Source organism: Podarcis raffonei, chromosome 2, assembly GCF_027172205.1.
Source record: "Podarcis raffonei isolate rPodRaf1 chromosome 2, rPodRaf1.pri, whole genome shotgun sequence".
Classification (NCBI taxonomy): domain Eukaryota; kingdom Metazoa; phylum Chordata; class Lepidosauria; order Squamata; family Lacertidae; genus Podarcis; species Podarcis raffonei.
This window is the reverse complement of record NC_070603.1, coordinates 34,940,069-34,954,712: the sequence shown is the minus strand read 5'-3', so window position 1 is coordinate 34,954,712 and position 14,644 is coordinate 34,940,069. Positions and strand designations below refer to the sequence as shown.

The following is a 14,644-nucleotide window of genomic DNA, read 5'->3' as shown; positions in this document are numbered from 1 at the left end:
AACCACTGAGCCTCATAGCCTTGCCGTTCAGATCTGCTTAATTATTGTACAGTTGGGAACATTGTCTCCACAGGTGGCAACTTTCCTGTGAGAACAACTGCTCAGGTGTAAGTACCCCAAAGGCCTACATTCTTAGCATCATGTGTTTGTTATACTAGTAAAGAAGTAAAATATGATCTCTATGAAAATACAGAAGCTTGACATGCTACTTTTTAGGCTTCAGAGAACTACAAATTACACTGAAACATAGACTACAGGGTATAGGTTAATATTAACTGCTTGGCTTTATCCTCCAAATGTACAGAAAAGGGCAACCAGTGTTATCAAGGGAATGGATAAATTCTTGTGAAAAAAAGTTACAGCATTTGTTTCCATTTTTGGGCCATTAGTATTCTTGCCGCTGTTACTGCATATTGAAAAAGTTTACAGTCTTTTCTATTTATTTCGTTTCCCACTATTCCTAAAAGAAAAGCTTCCAGTTTTTTTACAAATGTATATTTCAACATCTTTTTCAGTTCATTATATATCATCTCCCAGAAACCTTTCACTTTCTTACATTCCCACCACATGTGGTAAAATGTCCCTTCTTTTTCTTTACATTTCCAACACTTATTACATGTTTTGAACATTTTCGCTAATTTAACCGGTGTAATATACCATTTTCATAACATTTTCCTTTAATGCAGTACATGCTGTAAATTTTATATTTTCCTTCCATACTTTTACCCAATCATCAATTTGTATATTATATCTAAAGTCTCTGGCCCAATGTATCATGACCGACTTAACTTCCTTGTCCTTCGTATACCATTCCAACAGTATTTTATACATTTTTATAATCATTATTATCTCTGTTTGGAATATTGAATCTTTTTCTACATATCCATTTTCTTTAAGATCCTTTTTAAATATTTCACTTACTTGAAGGAGTAAAAGAGGAACTACCGACGCTGGAAGATTGGAGAATGAAGCTGATGGACTATGCAGAATTGGATAAATTAACTGGGAAGATCAGATATTTACGGGACCATAAGTTCATTGACGACTGGGGGAAATTTGTGGAGTATCTGAAAAGCATATGTGATGAGCAAACAACGCTTGTGGGGTTTCAAGAAGCTCTGTGAAAGTTTGAGGAGTATTGTAAAAAAGATAAGAAGTTCGAGAGGGTATATTAAAAGGCAATATTAAATTTAGGAAATGCGAAACAAAAATTTAACTACGGATGATTGTCAGAGATGTTGAAGGAAGTCCAAAAGAGAAAATGTGTGATAAACTTGGATGTGGTGTTATATATATATTTGTATTGAAAATTAATAAAAATTATTTTTTGAAAAAAAGAAAAAAAGTTATAGCATTTGGGGCTTTTCAGAGAAAAGGAAAATAAGCAGTGACATGGAAGTATAGTAGAATTGTAGTGTTAGAAATTATGCATGACATGGAGGAAGTGTATAAATATATATATATTTCTCCTCCTGTCATAATACTAAAACACATGGACATTCAATGAAGTTGAATGTTGGAAGATTCAGAAGAAAAATAAAGAGAGTAGTGGCCTTGTAACTTTCAAACTCCTCATTTTTTGAATGATCAGAGAAGTCACCTCACCTCATTCTTAGCATTTTAGCACCCTTAATTCTCAATGGGCTGAGATGCAAGTCTCCTTTGGACAACAATGAAAACATAAAAATGATACAAAATTGCACCTTTCTGTTGTTAAAAATGAGGACCCCAACTTTTTTTTATCTACAAGGCAGTATCTTAAACCCATGACAATAGATCTGCTTTCACCCTTACATTTCTGTCTTGTTTAAGTAGGCAGTGTGTGAACAGACATTAGGTGTCTTCTCTTTGATGACAGCATTTTCTGTTCTGCTGCAAGAGTTTGGGTAAAGTGTAAGAGCTTGTCAGCTTTCAGCAACAGAACCTTGACCACCAAAAGCTATTGCTTCCAGGTTAGAAGTTGTTGCAGTCTTTGTGACAGAGAAAACACATGTGAAAGACACTCCCAAGCTCTCTTTACTACAGGTAGAGTTGCAGGGCGTAAGAAAATAGCTCAGATGCTCAAGTCATGTCAGAATCTTTATTGGAAAAAAAAATCACAGCATCTCCATTATTATTCAAACACATTTAATAAACAAAGAGAAACAGTAGCAAAGGGCACTGACATGTGACGAACTGTACAAAACCTCAAGGTTTGCAGGCAAAACCTGAGGGTGAGGAGCCCACGGCCCAGCTGCGGAGGTCCGAGGAGCCAACCCCCATCCCCTTGTGGAAAACCCCCCTCCCCTCGGACCACTCAGTCACCCCTGAGAAAAATTGATTAAAAATGTGCAGAAACAAAGACACTTTTAAGAGGTTAGCTCCAACCTTGCTGTAACGGAACAATTGGCCACTGGGAAACTGGACCTGCTACTGGTCCCCAGGGGCTAGCTAATGTTTTAAAGGAAACCACCTCAAGAGATGCAAATCACCCAGATAAATACCCATCCTATCATTTGCTCCTCTCTTTTCATTTACTGCCTTCTGCAGGGGAAACAGGGTTCTTACTTATTTTCCAGCTTTTACTTTAGGAGATAATGTTTGGAGAGAGATAAAGGCAAATGGAAGGAAAAGCCCTGTTGCTAATAAAGGCAGAGATAAAACTGGTGCAGAACATGGAAGCCAGTTCTTGAGATTAACAGGGCCTGGAAGTGACCTGTCTTTGTGGGGAAAGAATATCACAAAATGGATGAGCTAGAATGGTGTCTTGCTGTAGCTGGATTTCAAGCCCTTATACTAGGAAAGCCAATAGCTTTTCCAATCCCTAATACTGTTTCTATCTCCAGCTAAACAGCTCACCACTCCAGGGAGGGTCCCAATGAATTTGATTACTTTAGTTGAGAATACTTAACAAGGAAAGGTAGGGAGAAGGCAATTGTGTTCCAGTGAAGAACTTAAAATCCACTGAAAAACTCTCACTAGTTGTCAGCAGCAAGTGGAGTATATAGGATAGGACTACCCCATTTATTAGGCAGAAACACTGCTTCTCAGAGAAGTTTAACTGCAATCCCGCTGTAATGCATTGCATCAAGCCAGTTACGGCTCATCTCACAATCTGGTTTTCCTCCAGATTCCAATGGAGCCATTCCCAATGGCACAATATGGGCAACAGAATGAGTCTTATTTATCCAGTCTGTTATCCTGACATCAGGCACTCCTCTAATGGGGCTTCCCCATGCATGGTGTTTTTTGGTGACTATAAAATAAAGCAATGAGGTATTCATTTTGATTAACTAAAGCTACACAGTAAGGTCTCCTTCCAAGCAAACCTAACACTGCTACGTGCCCAGCAAGGTGGGGAATGAGTTGGGTTAGGCCATGTTGGAAATGGCAGCTACTCTTGGCATTGTCAGCCTTGTTTTTCTTTCAACTAGTTCATAGCACCACTGCCCACTCTCGCCTCCTCCCTGAGAACGAGAGATTATGAGGGTATATGTGAATGCTATATATATAAATATATATCTGCAGTTCTTATACTTCCTTGCAGCACATACACACCCGATTATTTATCAGTTGTGGACATACACTGACAACAGCTGAAGGTACAAGATAGGGGTTTATGTACACATCACAGTGTTAGTTAGATCCAGCCAAGACGTACAGTCTAATCATGCCAATACCAACACATTATAAACAGGAAGGGCAGGGCAGGACTGGAATGTTGGTTTACTTCAACATAATATGGGGCCAGTTGAGTCTCAGCAGCCACCGTCTGACCTCAAGACCTTTGGTACAGTCTTCTTGTAAAAGAGACTGAACTAGGACATGTTATTCAAACCCTTAACCTACCAAAACTTCTCTGGAGGTGCATTGTGGGAAGCTCAGTGATATATACACATACAAACTGAAGAACGATGGAGGATGTGGGGCAGGGGGAATTAAGTGCCAAACTTGATTTAAACTCCATGCATTTTATCCACGATGGGGCCTTTAATGTCCCCATCAAAACTTCACGCACTGTCCTTCTACCCCACCCTTTTCACTTTTAAGGAAGAAATAGAACGAGAAGCCTCATCAACTCACACTATAAAACATAAAGAAGACACAGTGAATGCAATTCCTTGGTGGAAAATTCCAAACACATCAATTTGTATATAAGGGGTCTTCGGATTGTAAGTGGAGAGCTTTGATTATTGCCAAGGGACACCAAAGCATTTCAATTTTTCTGAAACTTTGGTTCGGTATGTTTTGGGGCTTATCTCAAAGGCCCAGAAGTCAAGATGACTCACAAGGAACAAAGCCAGGATACGGAGGGGAGGTACCATGCAGCAAATGCTTAAGGGATTCCCATTTACCAACAACTAGGAGGGGACATTTCACTGATTAGGGATGGCACAAGTTCACCGACAAGATCAGTGAGTCCCATTTGGCTAAGATCAGAAGAGAGGCACGACATTTTCACGTCCATTCAAGGCATTCCAAAGGAAAAAAAAAACATTACAGAAGTTCACACACCACTTTGGACAAGAAAAAAATAATCACAACAGTTTGGCAACTTTCATCACCACCCCTCCCCACCCCCCGCAATACCACTTAGTTATTTTGGGTAAGATAATACAATAAAAGGAGGTGGAGGATTGAAAGTGCAGAATCACCATGTGTAAATAAGGGACCCTCCGTCCCTGAATGTATTGGATAAAGAGTTGTTAAAGCCTACCAAAGTAACTAAGAGTACAAAGAAAACCTGCTTTTAATGCAGGACGAACAAGGGGGTCTTTTCATGCTGCTGAATACAAGACAAGGCAAAGCTGAACTTGGCAGGGACAAATCCTCCAGATCAAAGAGCAACTTTAAAGTTAGTCAAGGGACTATACTCCAGGCTCTGGCAGGAAAAAAACAGGACATAAGCCCCATTGCCACGCTCCTCTGACATTTAAGAGATAGTAGAAATGGATTTGAAATTTGCAGAAATAGCATATTTTTAAAGATGTGTGAATGGCGATGACCAAACCACACTGCGAGAAATGCTCAGAGCTTGTATTTTAGTGTTATCTGAAGAAAAACCCTTCAGCCAAGGCCCCATGGTAAACATAACCCCACCCACTCCCAAATTAAAAATTGCCCATCTAACAGGTATCTGAGTCAGTAACGGATCTAAAACAAAAATTAAAAAGTTTTTTTTTTTGCCGGGGGGAGGGGCAGGAATGTTCTTGGTTTAGACATTTACTTTCAAATGTATTTTCATCAGATCTGGGAAAGCGTGTTACAAATTTCTTTAAAAATGACACCATTAAACCAAACTCCTCAGTCATTAGTCCAGACCATTGATGCCTGGGATATCTTAAAAGAGCCCAGGAATCTGGGCAGCCCTCACTTTTAGCCCTCTCTAAAGAGAGCCAAAAACACAATTAAATAAAACTAAAAATAAATCACATCAGTGCCAAGACAGAAATAAAAAGAAACAGAGTTAGTGGAGTAAAGGGGGCTATCTGGCTGGAAGATTCTCTTCTTTCTTCATCTTCTGTAACTGGAGTGGGATGAGCCTTTGGTTTTCACCAGGATTAATTTTCTACTGGCAGGACAGGCTCAGCTTTGCTTTGTATTAGTTTGATTACTGTACAAAAGCAAGGTTGGACCGCAGGAAAAATGCTCTGCCCAGCTAGATTGCCCTTTTGACATCTGGGAGTTTTAAAGTATTAGATTCTTAGATTACATCCGTGATCCTCGTTCCTGAAGAATCTGTGGGGAGAGAAGCACCAAGACAACAGCAGTTAGCTAGAATTTACATGATTGGAACTTATTGCAACAGAGGGGGAAAGAAACAGAAGGAAAAATCTGAACTTTGTACCATAGTACTTAGCACCTGGCTTCTCACCCAGGGTATTATAGCAAAAAGTTATTAACTACAGGAAACTAAATACTCTACAAAATAAACCCTTAGCTGGTTAGGTTCTTTGTTATTGCTAAACTGAATTATTTAGCTCCAGGCTAAAATATTTGACTTTTGAGGCATACTTGGGCTGTGCTTTGGCAGCTGGTTCTGTCTAATAATACATGTATAGTTTTGTTTCCTAGGCACCTTTGGTATTGATACATACTGGCCCTTCCAGCTCACTATTTGTGCTACACTTTAAGTAGATTTCATCATCAGTTTTAAGCTTCTGTTTCATGGATTAAACTGCTGGGCATAGTTGGACTATATCAGCTTTCAAGTTGTTCTAACACTACAGCATTGTGTGGCTTGTGGAGGTTGAATATTTGTGGATGCAGTCACACAGAAAGCTGCCATATAACAACAGCTGGTCCATTAGCTCTGTGCTGCCTACACTGACTGGCAGCAACTTGCCAGTTTCAGGCACGATTCTCTCCCAGCCCTACCTGGAAGGGCTGGGGATTGAACCTGGGACTGAGCTATAACCCATCCCTTATCTTAACCCACAGCTTCTCTCGATCTCCCTTCATTTTTCAGATCAATGTAAGATTTAGTGACAGAGGCTACAGGTTGAATCCAATGGTGTCTGTTAGCTGACAGCAAAGGTTCCATCAATGGAATGGGGAGAGAAGCCACTTTCAGCAATACCTCTGCAGTCTCCTTATTGCCCCCCCACCAAAAAACACCCACAATATTCTAGAGGGTCCTCCAGCCCTCTTGAGCAGATGTAGATTATGTGCTTAGAAGGCTGTGGGTGGAAAGAGGAACTACTGAAAATTACTCCCCTCCCTGTTCCATGGATGGAAGCCTTATTGTCAAATAGGCACCATTAGATACAACCCTATAGCACAAATATATTCAGAAATGTTAACATGGTCCTTGCCAACTCCTTTATGCAGCACTACATTACGCATGGGAGACATGTTCTGTGCAAATTTGCAGTGGTGACAGTGCTAAAGAGAAGACCAGACTCTCTGAACCTGCAATCCTATACATACTTATCTGGAGTAACCCCACTGATACCAACAAGATTTATTTCTTAGCAGACATTGCACTGAAAGATTAAAAGCTCCCAGAGACTCTTTCAGAAACTTTACGGAAGATGGAAGCAGGGAGAGGAACTGTTTCTAAACATTACCATTAGGAGAACATACTGAAAGCTTGACAGCTTCTTTACCAGATATTTTCAGAATTAACTGACCAATAAACTAGGAATTATCTACCACCACCCTTGCCTCCCTCATATCAGTGGCTTATTGTTATACTTCCACAATTTCTAATTGTAGGGTATTGCATTTATCTTAGACTTTTATGTTGTGAACCACCCTGAGATCTACAGGTACAGGGTAGTATACAAATTATCATTATCATTATTATTATTATTATTATTATTATTATTGACAAAACTCTGACTAACAGGAACTATACACCTTGCAACATCAAAAGCAAGCTGCCTTCTGTATTTATTCCATTCTGTATTCAGAAACATTAATGTGATCCTCAAGGAATTCAATCGCAAGCAGGTTCCTCACCTTTGCTTTCTCACTAGGCTCTATCACTATGCCATTGGTAGAGTTATTGAGCTCTCTGGACACAACACATAGAAATTCTGCCTGGTCTTCATTTCCATAGTTATAAGAAGATCCAATACTGATTAGCTAATGAAATAAAAACAAGAGAATGTAAAAGTTAGAAGCAGCAATAAACAAGGAATAGTATAGAATTAGCCTTAAAATACTAGGCTAAAATGGGTTGGGGTTCTCCAGATGTTATTGCACTCCTGTTCCTGTCATTTTCAGATAGTATAACAATAGGCCAGTTGTGATGAAAAATGTAGTTCAGCAACATGTGGAAAGATACAAGATTCCCATCACTGAACTAAAATATGATCTTGGTCTGTATTTAGTCTCTCTCAGTGATCAAATACAGATCTGCAGGAGAAAGCATTAAAGAGTACAAGACAGAGCACCCTGCACCTTTATATTCCTTATTAACTTTTAGAAGGTTTAAGGACACATCCATACTTTAGTCTGAGCCCCCGAAATGCTGTTATTCACAAAACCAACAAGCAATCCATGTGTATTTTCTGTCACGCTATTGTGCTCCTTCTTGTTATTACTTAAAATTCCACCAGTGCCATTTAAAAATATACACACTAATACTTTTTCCCCCAAAATGAAAAAGGCCACAGATGCATCTAGGAAACACCAAACAAGGAAATGAAGAATTTAGGACTGAGTTGTATCCAACTAAATTACTGTGTGTACAGAACGACTTCTGCAAGTGCGATAGAACTGGACTTTTACTTGTTTATTTAAAAGAATTTCTAGGCAGCTTAATATTTTTGAAAACCTTTAGCATTATGGAAAAGTAGCAAAAAACAATGTTAGTCACCAGCTCATCAGTACGATGACTTTCATACTTGGAAGTGAAGCTCTATAGTACCCCAAATCAGGATTGTGGGAAGCTGCCATCCATAAATAACCCAAACAATGCATTTTCTTAGGCAAAAGAACTGAAGTCCTACAGAGCCCCCTAATGATGGTTCAATATAATAAAAAAGAATTCCTCCTCATTAAGAGGAAATTGAACTGACCAGAATGCATAAAACCAGAAGTAAATAAAAAACCAGTAACCTAACAAGATTGGAAGCATTAGTCAAAGCACATTCTGCCACAGTTTCTCATAGCAAAAGACTGGGCCCAGCAAGTTGTGCACTTATTTATGAGTGCAAGATTAGAATCAGTCAACAGTTTCAAGGCTGACAGCATTTATCAATTAAAGTGAAGAGTGAGGAAGGGTAATGGGCAGAGGCTTGTAATCAGATTTCCCTAGAAGATAATCAGCAATTATCTGTTAGAGGCTCAGTGATCAGACTTCTTTCCAGGCACCAGCAGACTAGGCGCAATTTATGTTCCGTGAGAATTCCTATATTCTCTAGATTCTGAAAAGGTGAAAGGAAAACCCACTAAAGCATTCATTATTCACTAAGCTGTTGACAGCCCCTTCCAATCAATAACAAATAATAGAGGTGGAAGATTAGCCATTATATAAGCCTTGAGAATTGGGCCCCTTCTTCCGGATAGGAAAGTATTCTTTAGCACTGGATACCTGTTCAAATTTCCATCCATCAGACATAGTGGACACCATCTGGGTGAGCTCTTCCTCTTGGCACTGCAGGACTCTGTAAACATGCTTGACAGGTCCCTGGGACACAAAGGGGAACCAAACAGTAAGTTAGAAATTAACATTGTGGCTTTGCCAAGTAGTGGTAGCTTGTTTAAAGAGGCTTAGCTTCAAGGAAATTAGTGTGTCACAGGCCCTTGCTGATTCCTGAGAACAAACACCACTAGAAATGTTTCAAAAAGGACATTTCATGCTTTTCCCAACCATCAAAAAAGACATGTGGCAAGTTTTGCTGAAAATCTGGGAGCCAGAAATAACCCCGGGGAGGTATGGAGATAGCCAGGATACATTGCATCAAACACTGGTGCATATTGGGACGGGATAAAGGCATTATGGCAACAGACTGCTACAAAGGGCTCAAATGAAAGTACAGTAATATAGTGCCTCTGGGAATGATAGAAAAGTGACCCTGACTGCCCTTCTCTTCAGCGTTTTAAACTTGGCAGGACCTGTAATAGTCAGCATGTATCCCACTCAGCATGTAAACCACACCCCTACAAATTTTCAAACAGGTTTTGAATTCACATCTGTTCTCTGCTGCTTTTATGAAGTGATTTGTATGTAGGCAATTAATGTTCATATTGTGTTTTACAGCTGTGCTGACTGGATTGTTTGAGTTGCTGTAAAACAAAAAGCTTTAAACTGTGCTTGTATTGTTCTACATGACGCTTGCCACTTTGTGAGGAGGTTCTCCCAAAAAGCAGGATAAAAAGGTAAACGTAGAGGGACCCCTGACCATTAGGTCCAGTCGTGACTGACTCTGGGGTTGCGGCACTCATCTTGCTTTATTGGAGCCGGCGCACAGCTTCTGGGTCATGTGGCCAGCATGACTAAGCTGCTTCTGGCAAACCAGAGCAGTGCACAGAAACGCCGTTTACCTTCCCGCCAGAGCAGTACCTATTTATCTATATGCACTTTCACGTGCTTTCGAACTGCTAGGTTGGCAGGAGCAGGGACCAAACAACGGAAGTGCACCCCATCGCAGGGATTTGAACCGCCTACCTTCTGATTGGCAAGTCCTAGGCTCTGTGGTTTAACCCACAGTGCCACCTGCGTCCCAAAAGCAGGATAAAAATCAATTAAATATAAATAAATGAATAAATATTGTGACAGACGAGGGAGCATTCTTTGCTGTCCCTTCCCATCATTTCCCAGCAGTTCATGAAGGATTTGGGTGAGCGAAGAGCTGCTTTGTCTCCCTTTCTGTCAGGTCCTGCAAGGTCCAGTAGGAGCAGTGAGGTCGTTGTTGGCACCTCTGGCAAAAGCCCAGCGCGAGGAAGAGAACACACCTCTCCTTTCCTCCATCAAGAACTTGGGAAAGGATGTTTGGCTTCTTTCCCTTCTTGCTGGGCTTTTGCAGACTGAAACAGCACTGAAGTGCTGCTTGGGTTTTCTGCAAAAGCCCATCATAGCAGCAAAGAAACCCAGCCCCCTTCTCCAAAGTGTATGTCACAGGGAGAGAGTAGCAGTTGACCACAACCACAAATAAAGGAAAGCTAAGCACAGATTTGCCCTTGATTCCAGTTACAAAAATTTCCCCTTCTATTTTCTTTAACATGCATTACTTGAGAAGTTCTGCTTTCATTGTCCCGTATTCGCTCCTTCACCAACCGCACTAGAGATGCAATGTTGTAAAACTCAGCTTCTTCCAGCACACCTAGGAATGAGAAGGGGGGTGCAGTTAGGAAGATTGTTAGCCTTAAAAAGGGAAGAATGCTAGAAGCAATATTGTGCTAACTCCAAATTCTTCTGCGCAGATTACTGAAGCCTATGACACTGCAGAATTATTTTTTTGCATACTGTATATATTTTAACCTAAATAATTAATTTGCAGATCAACAAATGTTATACTACCAGAATCTCAATTTGCAAGAGCAAAAACAAAGGCAAAAATTAGAAAAAAGGTGACCACAAACAGCTGCAAACATTTCTATTTCATGAAGAGCAGAAAACTAGAACTTGGGGATTTATGAAGATGTGTTCCCTTCATTTGAAGCTCTTCACAAAAAGGAGCTTGCTTTTGCAGACCACACTTCAATGAAAAACAACAAGTTAATACAAAATGCCACTGATGTTTATTAACAGAATGCCTTGTATGAGATAGCTGCATCAGAATAATGTGCCTCCATGAATAAAGCTGGTTTTGTACACCTCCTCCATAGGTCAATCTAAAATAAACCACAATCTTATGACACAGAAAGATGCTGACCAAGGCCTCGCTCAGTCACAGGAGTCAATGCACTCAAGACCATGGATTTCAATGGGCTTAAGTGCACTAGCTCTGGGCTGAAATGTGGCCAACATCCATTAAGCTTCCCTATAGTTTTCAAGGATATAGATTGATTTTTACCTTGCCCAAGTCAGACAAAGCACCGCAATCTCCATTTCTTACCTTCTTCTGCCAATTCCTTGTTTATTATGAGTTTTCCATGCCGGAGGTAGTTCAGGATTGGACCAAAATATGTGGGATCCCTATCAATGAGATATGCCCCCGTTTCATCCTGTTAGAGATACACCAGTGTCAGATTCTGATGCTAAAAAGGACAATTCAATGGAATGAAGACATTTGTTGGGGCGGGGGGACTAGTCTTACAAAGGTTGAGAATTTGGTCCTCTGCAAAGAATTACACTTCTCAGGAAAACCAGTGGGCTCTTTTAAACTAGTTGAATCATCCACAAAAGACAGAAGTTAGATTTAACATGTTGTCATGGTTATGGTGGAGACTATGGGTATCTTCTGCTGAAGTAGTGGAGGTGGATGGGAAAACAGTGCTGGCAGGTTTCTAAACTCTGGCGTCAAAAGCTTTTTATGCCTACCTTTACTGTAAGATGACACCATGATATAATTTAAAAAGGTAGGGTACCACCTACATAAGGCAATTCCACCTAATCACTTAATCATATGCTTATTTACTTGAAATAAACTGTTCTTGCATCTATCAGCGACATTCTCCTAAAAATTAGTGAGATCGGCTCCTGAATTGTCATGATATGACAATGACAAGCAGCAAAACCAAAAATGAGCACAACCCTAACGCTTGCAACTGAATTCTAAAGAAATACTTTTGCCAATCTAAACTGTCAGTCTAATCCAAACTGACTTCTATTATGTGTCAAGCAAACATCAACTCAGATCACTCTTTAGTAAGGATAAAAAAGAAAAGAAAAAAAGATTCTGCTGAACACAAGTGGTGCAGTGCAATCAATTCCTTTGACTACGTGCTCAGATGTTTTGTTTGTTTGTTTAAGATCACCAAGGAAGCTATAAATAAGAAACAGAGCTTACCCATTCTCACTATGATTTAATTATTCTGGGAAATGGCTTTTGTTCTATTCTAAAATAATGTCTTTTACAGAGCGCTCAGAATCTTCCACAGTATTTAAACACTCTCAGCAATTATCTGCTGAAAGAAACCACCCTATTCACAAGTATTTTCACTTTGCACACAAGATTAAAGCTTTTCAGTTTTCTTATTTCCCTAAAACAGAAGCAGAGGCCACACTATTGATGAATAAGAGTACAGCACCTGTGTAATGACTGCATAGTTGATATATTGAAATTACTACTTACAGGGAAGTGTCGGGTCAACACAGAAACCACTAGAGGGGCTATAAACTGTCACTGAAGTGGGCAGGCACCCCACTGCCACATGCAACGGGAGCAATGCCCCTTTTGTGTGGATCCCTTTCTTTTTTTGCTGAGGAGTTCCCATCAAGGCTTTGGTTAGCTTTGATGCCTGCAAAAACACACCCTGCAAAGTATCCTGGGAACTGTGGCTTGCTAGGGGTGCTGAGAACCGTAACTCTGTGAGGGGTAACCTCTAGTTCCCAGGATTAGGGTGGGGGGAATGCTTTAAATGCATTGGGTGAAAGAGGCTTAAATGCGTGGAAACAAGCCTATTATTCCAGTGATCGCAGCGGGAAGGAGACGAGACGGAGGGCATGCGGGCTACCGTGGTGCGGAGAACATGCCGTCGTTTTAGGAAACCGTCCCAGAAGGGGCCGGGCGGTTAAGGAAGGAAGAGGTCAGCGCTGCCACTCCACATGGACCCACCGGACTCACCTTGTCGGAGCCCAGTTCGGGCCCCTCCTGGCAGCAGAGGCGGCAGAGGAAGGACTTGGGCTCTCGGCAGAGAGTCTGGCGGGTGCTCACGAAGTAGGTGCCGCCCACGTTGAGCCGGACCCACTTGGAGCCCCCGCTGCTGCTGCTGCTCCCGCCGCCCCCCGACCCGGCTCTCTCAGGCGCCGGCGGCTCCGGGCTGCGCGGCGGGCAAGCGGGCGTCGCGGCTGGACGAGGGCTGGGCGGCCCCGGCAGCGGGCTGGGAGTGCGGCCCCGCGGCGGCCCTTCTCCGGCCACCAGCTCCGCCATTCTGGGCTACGGCTTCTTCCCCTGGGCCTACGGCAGGCAGACGGGCAACGGTCGCCCCAGCTCAACGGCCAGGTCGGAGAAACTGGAGCTGCGCTCGGCGGGGCTCGGAAGCCATCACCCCAGTCCCTGCTGACAGGGAGAGCCGGACGTCCGGGAGGAAAGGTCACTTCCGGGTCACCAACCGTTCTCTGGGGGGCAACAGCCGCCGAGGCCTTACATGCTCCTCGTTTACCATTACATAGTAATGCTGGAGGTAGCCAGCAGAAGCGGAGAATAATAATAATTATTATTTAAATTAATTTTAATTGATTTTAATTTAATTAATTTAAATTTTAATTAAATTTAAATTATATAAAATTATTTAAAGGGAAAAGTCTCCAATAGGCATTAGAGGAAACAGGATTCCAGGAAGGAAACAGAAACTTCGTTCCTAGATTACCTATACCATAGATACACAAAAGGATAGAACGGCACTTTGTTTGCAGAGGACACTTCCTAGTTATTTTCGAATCCCCTTTCCCCGCTCTGTCAGCGTGATGAGAGGAGAAGATACAGGATTTACCGTAATTGAAACTGTGATTTGGCAGCAGCGGGTGTTTCTCCCACTTCCTTACCCGCCCCCCAAAGCAAATAATTAATCCTCTCTGTGGAGTAAATAATGTGAATGTTAATTTAAGGGGGAGAGACACCAGTCAGTGGTTCCCGTCAAAATGACTTTCCCTATACTGTACAGTACATATACAGCGGTATTTGCAAGTTGCCCGACTAAAAAAACCCGAGCCTTTTATGACCCTTGGATTGTGAGTGGCAAGGCAATTGGTGCTTAGAATCGTTTACTACAACGTGGCATCGTAAGTCAATTGTTATAGCTATAAGATGTAGACTGAAGTGAGCGTTGCAACCACCCTGCATTACGATCTGCATATTTTAGGTGGGAGCCGAGATGGCTTATAAGGCGTTTCTAATAAAGACTTCAAGAGCATAGTCACCTACTTGATTTTATTGGTGAATCTCAAAACTGCTAATTCAGGTTTCCCCTGAAGTACTACAAGTTCACACATACACGCACAGTCATTTTAAGCAGTTACGTTGCAAGAATGCAGCCAACGGGGGATGCAGATATTTCAAGCCGACTCGCTTCGCCAATAGCGATAGAAGATCTCCACTTTGACATGTTG

At 41.5% G+C, this 14,644-nt stretch overlaps 1 protein-coding gene across 1 annotated transcript; it reads right to left on the bottom strand.

Annotated features, from left to right (window-relative positions):
- Positions 1-2,066: 2,066 nt before the first annotated feature.
- On the bottom strand, positions 2,067-13,634 carry KCTD2 (potassium channel tetramerization domain containing 2). The gene is made up of 6 exons (XM_053375847.1): positions 13,161-13,634; positions 11,490-11,598; positions 10,663-10,754; positions 9,023-9,118; positions 7,444-7,569; positions 2,067-5,718 (listed from the first exon to the last, which is right to left on the bottom strand). Exons 1-6 carry the CDS (start codon positions 13,464-13,466, stop codon positions 5,689-5,691), a joined length of 759 nt encoding a protein of 252 aa, XP_053231822.1. The 5' UTR covers positions 13,467-13,634; the 3' UTR covers positions 2,067-5,688.
- Between the last annotated feature and the right edge of the window lie 1,010 nt (positions 13,635-14,644).

Bases quoted from the DNA above. Each gene is read 5' to 3' on its own strand.
- KCTD2 (XM_053375847.1), bottom strand. From the start codon at position 13,466: ATGGCGGAGCTGGTGGCCGGAGAAGGGCCGCCGCGGGGCCGCACTCCC. The intron at 11,599-13,160 runs GTGAGTCCGGTG...TATCTCTAACAG, and splicing joins CCGAACTGGGCTCCGACAAG to GATGAAACGGGGGCATATCT. The intron at 10,755-11,489 runs GTAAGAAATGGA...TCTCATTCCTAG, and splicing joins CAAGGAATTGGCAGAAGAAG to GTGTGCTGGAAGAAGCTGAG.